The sequence below is a fragment of the Saccostrea cucullata genome, unplaced genomic scaffold (genome assembly GCF_032062105.1).
Source record: "Saccostrea cucullata isolate Sc308-1 unplaced genomic scaffold, CSIRO_AGI_Scuc_v1 ctg846, whole genome shotgun sequence".
Classification (NCBI taxonomy): Eukaryota; Metazoa; Mollusca; class Bivalvia; order Ostreida; family Ostreidae; genus Saccostrea; species Saccostrea cuccullata.
In genome coordinates, this window is record NW_026927703.1 from 89,336 (window position 1) to 96,880 (window position 7,545).

Consider the following 7,545-nt stretch of genomic DNA (forward strand, 5'->3'; position numbering starts at 1 on the left):
ACATAGAAAAACAATTGCATTAGGATTAGTGACTGAGATATTTCCTTGAAAAGGCATGTAACATTCAGCTGCATTGTATGTGTATATCAAAATATTGTATGGGTATATATATTTTTTAATGAAACCACCTTTTAAAAGTTAGAATCTAGTTCTTGTAAATAAATAAACAAATGACAAACAATAAAAAAAAAGGCTATGTCGTAAATCGCATGTGAGTAACACACTTGTCTGTTGAATATTTTGTGATGCATGCATATAATTTCAATAATAAAAAATCCTTATGACGATTACGTTTTTATATATGGAGATATGGAAACCAGACCTTTACATGTTGCATGTTAAGGGGGCACATGGAGCTCTCACGGCTGGTTGTCAAGTTTCCAAGGAAAAAACCGCAGGAGAGCAAATAGGTAAACCACTAGAGGTCTGTGAATGGTAATGAACCTGCTAATCCCAAAAATCGACAAGCTCAACCGCATGCATTATATTTAAACTGCAATCAGTTGTTTGATACTTTAAATTGCAGTACATGATCTCTTAACTGTTTAACGTCCAAGAATTCTAAAATGCTTTTACAATAATAAAAGTTGGTCTTTCTTGGCACTTGACGTACCTTTCAGCTTAAGAGGAACGATGCATGCCAATTTGGATTTATTTCAATGCATGTATGTGCTTATTCTGTTTTAATTTGTTTATCTGTTTGCGCCCCTTGGGTCTTCTCTGTTCCTGTATTTTTTTAATTGCAATCCTTGCATTATATATTTCAAATATTTGAAGAATTCGTGAGAGCTTAGGAAAAAAAAAACAAGGTAGAATTCATTAACGTCGAAAACGTTGAACTATATTTTGATTCAAATTCATGCAATATACATTTTCATGAATGACCTGAATACAGAATTGTATAGCTTATTACTTGGAAGGGAAAACACTTCCTATCGGATTTGTCGTAAAGCCACTTTTCTTAAATGCATATTCTCTACTGGTTCCTAAAATTAGCTTCAATTCAATTTTCAAAATCAGTTTTCTGGAATGCATTAAAAAGTTTCCTGTATGTTTAAAAGCTTTCTGATTATAGCCTTAAAAAATAGGTCACAGTGACCTACATTTTTGATTTTGCCAACATTAGTTTTCAAATTATTTTTGAAGCACATTTGAGACTTTTTAAACAGTCGGTCGGAAAAAGGCATCTAAACATGTTTAAAGATGACTTTAGGTCTGCATATAATGTTAAAAATAAGAAAATTATGATGACAATATAAATAAATTTTATTTTGTACACAAAATAAAAACATTTAATTGAACAAATAGCAAGGTAATTATATGAATAGTTTACATTTTCCTCAAGTATCTTTAACATTGAACAAATACATTTCAGTAAGAACAGTACATACGATTCAGATTTTGCAAATATTGCATTCAATTACAGAAAACTTCTTACAGATTAATTTTACATGAGTATGCATTTCGCAAAAACTGTCAGTAATGCCGAGTAATCATATGGCAGTTTATGTGTTAGTTTTGACATTGAACATTGAGGTGTCGTACTTCGTACGCTGTCGTTTCTCTAAATTACCATTAACAAATAACAATTAGTCGTGTTAGTTTTGTGTAACATGTAAGTTACCCGGGATTCCCCAGGATGTCCAGTCTAGTGCACAATATTCGACTCCTTGACGGAGCGTTTCCGGATTGTTAGAAAACAACAGATATGGCAAGAACAACAGTGCACACATGGACAATTTTTGATTGCATACTCAGAGCCATTTTTCAGCATACACAGAGAGGAGAAGGAATTCGGTTTACCCGTATTAAAATGAAGATGTCAAATCTACAAGCTGCGTATATTTATAAATAAAAGGGCTATTTCGGCCCAGGTTTTACAGAATATTGTACAATGTGCCCTGTTATATACATAACAAAATACATACTGATCACAATTAATACATAAACAGAAACAATTAATGATCAAGCACCTGTTTGCTTATTGATTTAATTATCAAAAACTGTCCATTTTACGGCGCCAGACCGAGCGCAAAATCTGACAGTCAAGAACCAGCAGAAAATAGCGGGCCACTTATCACAACGATAAACAAAACCAATCAAAGGTCATAAATTACACCTGTGTCGTTTATTTGTGTACAAGAACGATCTGCTGGGAAAGAAATGAAATAATCTTAATTAAAAACCAAGGTCCTCGAGATTATTTTCAAAGGGCAGAAGCAAATCAATCCGTACGTCAATCACAAAATTACCATAATTTTAGAATAAGAATTAACAGAGAAGTATAACAAAAAAAAACAGTTCTTAATATCATATGGTAAAAATATCGCATCAAAAATTTCTGAAACTAATATTCTATTCTAGGCTGGAATTGTAAAGCCGTGGTTACGTTTGGTTGTAAGTGTAATCCTCGATCGAAGGCTTCCATGGGAATGGCCTGGAGAGTTTCCAGCTTAGGACAATGTTTCCTTTACTCCTAAAGCATTCCAGTGGATATAGACCAAACAGATATATTTCATAATTCTAAACAGATAGAAAAATGCAATCTTTTTAAATCTAGAACATGAGCTTTAAACACTTTTGAGAGTTCTTTAAGCACGACTACCTGACCAGTCACGGATGGCTGGCTATCGTGTCGATTACCTATCACAAACACCTGTCTATTGTTTTCAGGTTATAACGATACGACTTTAATTATCTCCCCAAACTCTTTGCCAAGTTAAAGAATAAAACTGAAATATGTCAATTATTACTTTTGTATTCTATAATATTTGTTCTTATTTGTTTAAATGACAGACAAGTGCAAGGATCGGTAGGTAAAAAGGACGGGGTACAGAATACTAAGAACTAGGCCCAGTTTAGTTTTTCTTCAATGGAACATTTGTCAGTGGTATTACAGTTGGAGTGTTGATAACAAAGATTAGTTACGGAATTTGGTTGAGCCACAAAATCGCCTAATTAAGAGGATTACTTAGAGATCCGAATGCCACAGTATAATAACAGATTAGAAAAAGAGTACCTTTTAAAAAAGGACCAAAGAAGTTAAGAGTATTCATATGCAGTGAAAACCGTTGCTTACATACATGTACATAGTATAACAGAATCAGATAAACAAATTATTTACAAACATTGCACCTTTCTGACACGTAACATCGCGTCATTCAACAGCTTAAAAAAGTATTTTCAAAATGTCCTCTGGGCCATTTCGTAGCACAATATTGAAAAAGGATAAGGAAAAAACAAATCAATTTATATAATCTTACTTTATAATTTGGGTGTCTTATCGATTTCACAGAGTTGATAGCAAAGATGTGCTATGTGACAAACTGGCCTTAGGAAATTGAACAATTACACTTTGTAACAACTAACAAGTCATCAAGACATCAAACAATCTCATCAAACCTGCCACATTACAAAACGTCCTCACAAACTCATCGTAGACTCATCTTACTGACTCAGCTTAGTGAGTCTGGGCTCCGGCTACGACACGGTCCATGGTCAGACACGGATATCACGCCATCCTGTTTGAACTCATGAGAGAGTTTGTCAAAGCTGATAAATCCCAGCAATTATGATGAGAATATAAGTCAAAGTATAATTTTGTCACTTATACATTGAATTCACCCGCCGAACCCGATGTTCAACTCCGCGAGGTGAGTAGATTTCAGAAAACTGCGGCGGTGTGTTCGTAGAAGTTGTTCTTTTCTTGTCAATGATGGCATATTCCGGCATGTCTCTTGGGAACATGCTTACCGGCATGCTTGATGTCATATCCGGGGCTCTCCGCGTCATCTTTTCTCTCATAACTGCAACGTCATCTGCATCATAGTCCGCTGGCGGAATATCGAATTCCGCCCGTTTGCCTGTGTACACTGTGCTATTGTCTTTTTCAATAAAAGAGGAGGAGGAAGATCCGCTTCTATAACTCTGGCTGCTGTAGGCGGAAGAGAAAGATGGCTGACGAAGTAACGCTTGCCGATCAGTCGTAATTTTTGGGCTCCTGGCTGATTGCGGAGGATAAACGAATTCCTCTCTGAAGCTTCTTGCACTTGATGGAGGAGAGTTTTCTCGATCCTCATCAAAATCAGAGTCCGGGAACTTCTTCTGCTCCTCTGAAGGTGATGGAGATTCCAGTCCAATTCCACTCTCGTCCGAGACATTTCGACTTCGAGGAGACGACCAAGGCATGTTACCGACAATACTAGCGTTTAAGCATCTCCTGTTTTCCACATTTTCCAAGTTTCCTTGTTTTCGTCGGATAGTATCATAGTCTTTTGGAGGTAACAACAAAGGTTTTCCTTCCTTTATTGACACATTTAGTTTTAGTTTGAGTTCATCTGTAACAGATTCAAATGGCATCTGTTCATGAAGACTAACCAAATCAGGCTCGATTTCGTCTGAGGGAAAAGAGTTTGTGCTGCATGTGCTAGCAGCAGCGGAATCTGGAGCGGAATCCGTTCTTGGTTCACTCATTCCGTCGGATGATCCGATTCCAGCATCCCTGGGACTTGGTCGTGGTCGATAAACATATGTAGTATTGATAGGTGCCTCGAGCTCTCCACGGGCGATTAAGGTAAATTCTATCTGCTTTAGGCGGTCTTCACTCATTCCAATAACACCTTGCAGTATCCGGACATACTTGGAAGCCGTTTGTGCTGAATCAAATCTGTAGACGTGCACGTGAACGCTGCGTTTAGTTCTTGGAATATAGCCAAGATAGATGCAGGCGACAGTATCGTCTGGTTGGCCTGTGACCGGGTGTCTGGCTTGTGAGACGTATGTCACATCTTCAACGGGAATGACGGGGAATTTAGTTGTTTTGGGTTTCTTTTTGTTCTTATCAGGAACATCCTGGGAAACTTTGAGTTCGCTTTTACTGACCTGCACGGTGAGCTTTGGAGCGTTCCTCCACTTCTGGTGTTTCCTTCGGAGATCGTCCACTACCGGCCGTGTATATTTCTCCCCCATCAGTCCCCTGCTCTCAATCCATCCCAAGAACTCCACATAAAACTTCTGGCTCTTGTCCTTTTCCTTTCCCTTTCCTCCAAAGAATCGAGACATGATTGATAATTTGATAGAAAACAGTTAATCACAAAATCTCTTATGGAATCCAATATTTTAAGCTATTTCAGATATATTTTTGCATGGAGAAAGAAATTTTTAAAGTTGCACGAGAAATTAAGTCACTTAAATCCGCACGTGTTTTGCTTCACACCTGCTCTGTGTTCGTCGAATAGTAAACTGGCGCTTCGATCAAAACGTTTTTACAATTAAGTTACCTATACACTTGCGCGATTTGATATTGTTCCAAGACTCGTAAATCGGTCTTTACAAATACTATATCAGTCATTTCTTGTGAATAAACTTTTTCCAGTCCGATGAGTTGGGGGCGGGGCTACCTGTCGCTCCTTACTGATCACTTGCACAGGTAGCGAATACGCGGAATTCAGGTGAAATTTTCTGCACACAATCCCTGAAAGAGAAAAACACACAAATAATCGATGCGCATTCCTTTCACTTAGATCAACAATGAGCCGGGTTCCTATCAGATGCATTTCTACAATAGGAACTTGATAACAGTCTGTGCGAAAAAACTCAAATACCTCAGTTTTATTGACTACATGGTTTCAAATTAGAAAAAAATATTTCATAATCACATGAAAATGAAATCACCTATATCACCTGATCACGATCACATAAAAAAAAACTTTGACAATATTTTGTCGCAATATTTCAAATATATAAACATTAATTTAAAGACATCGAAATTTAAAAAAAAAAATAAAATTATTTCATTTAATTAGTATATTGTAAAATATTGATTTGCATTGGGATGGTTTTATCCTGAATTAGGTCACTTGGGTATTGATTTTCTGTCACCTCCCTGGGTGAGATACGTAAATGTAGGTTTGCCAAAAATCCAGTACCCTCATGAATATATCTTCTCAATCAAATTTATCTACTAGCTAAAACCAAAACCCATGAATGAATGTAAATTATGGTCGACATAAACTGGATTGAAAGCTGTATTTTATTTCGACAAAGAAATTCTTACACTAAAATATCATTTTAAAAATACCATAAACGATGGTAAATGCATATTAAACTTCAGAATTCGCCTTAAAAAACTATCATAATTTTGAATAATCAAAATCACGCAAAACTAGACAACTACCAAACAAGATGCCTCCTTGGAATGCTCAACTTATTTTTTCAAAGAATATTGAGTTGCATGAACAGAACATTAACAGCTGCCATATCTGAACAGAAAAAATAAAAATGCTGGGTATTGATAGCCAAGACTTAAAATGGAAAATCGGAATAGGGGGCCACCAAATGAGATATGGTTGCGATCTAGCTATCAAAAGAGGAATGAAAGTCAGGGAATGGGCCAGCTGGGGCACGGTAAAGCGCGGGCATATGTCAGCTGAGAGGCGGAGGGGATGCTCTTCAGATGCATCCCTCAGACAGACGACCCATGCGCCAAAAGGACAAGGTAAGTACCAGTAAGTATACATTTTTATTAAAACTTTTATTAATTTACGACTGTGATTTGTTTTAAAATGACGTCTTTTACTCGCGGGATGACGCATTTTTTTCTTCTTATATTTTCCATCAAAGCAGGATTTTTTTTATCCTTACATTACAGAACTACCTTTATAAGAAATGACCAAGATGGGAACGGTTTTAATAATCTGTGTTATGTTGACTAGCGATAAAATACTTGAATGGTTCATTGGAACTATTATATTACGATTTTTCGATGCGTGATTTAGACTTGATTTCCATTCAGTGTATTAGGATAACATGAAAAAGGGTTAGAAATTTATCGCCGATATAATGGGTGGCGCGTAAGACGATTGTCGTGGTTTGACTGTTATTTCAAGTAATCCAAATGCTCTTTCTGGTCAATGAACATCAAATTAAAGAAAATACAAAATAAAACCGTAACATCTTCTGACTGGTTGAGTTTTCAATCTTTCCTATAAAGACAATATAAGTTAACCATTATTATTTTACTTTTGTTACGATGTCAGCAAAAACGTCACCACTAAGAGTAAGACTGTTGGGGTATTATTTTAACCATCGTGGGATATCACCATATCTAAAATAAGTTTACACACCTCGTGAATTACTCTGACCTTTCGGCAACATATATTTCAATATTCATTTGATAGGATTGAATATTCAAAATAATAATAAACCTTTTTATAACAAAGGAAACTGACAAACAAAGATGATGGGCATGTTAAAGCGAAGTATCTCCTCGCAAAGAGCATACTGATTTCATAAATCAAGACAATATTCGATATCAATACGATGCTAATTACCTCACTTAAGGTCAAGATCTAGTAAATGAAAGGTGCCTACAGATTTATAAAACTTGAGAAATAAATTCCTTTATTGATGCTTTATAACTTTAGCTTGGTGAAATAAGGTGTTTCGGGGCATAATTTGTAGGTAAATAAGATGAAAAACTTTATTTTAAACTGTCATTTTCAATGAAAAATTAAGAAAATCAGTCATGATTGAATATGGGAGTTG

At 36.0% G+C, this 7,545-nt stretch overlaps 1 protein-coding gene across 1 annotated transcript; it reads right to left on the minus strand.

Moving 5' to 3' along the window:
- Positions 1–2,016: 2,016 nt before the first annotated feature.
- LOC134275299 (uncharacterized) lies at positions 2,017–5,520 on the minus strand. Its single transcript, XM_062757574.1, has one exon. The coding sequence runs from the start codon at positions 5,059–5,061 to the stop codon at positions 3,604–3,606; it is 1,458 nt and encodes a 485-aa protein (XP_062613558.1). The 5' UTR covers positions 5,062–5,520; the 3' UTR covers positions 2,017–3,603.
- Positions 5,521–7,545: the final 2,025 nt, after the last annotated feature.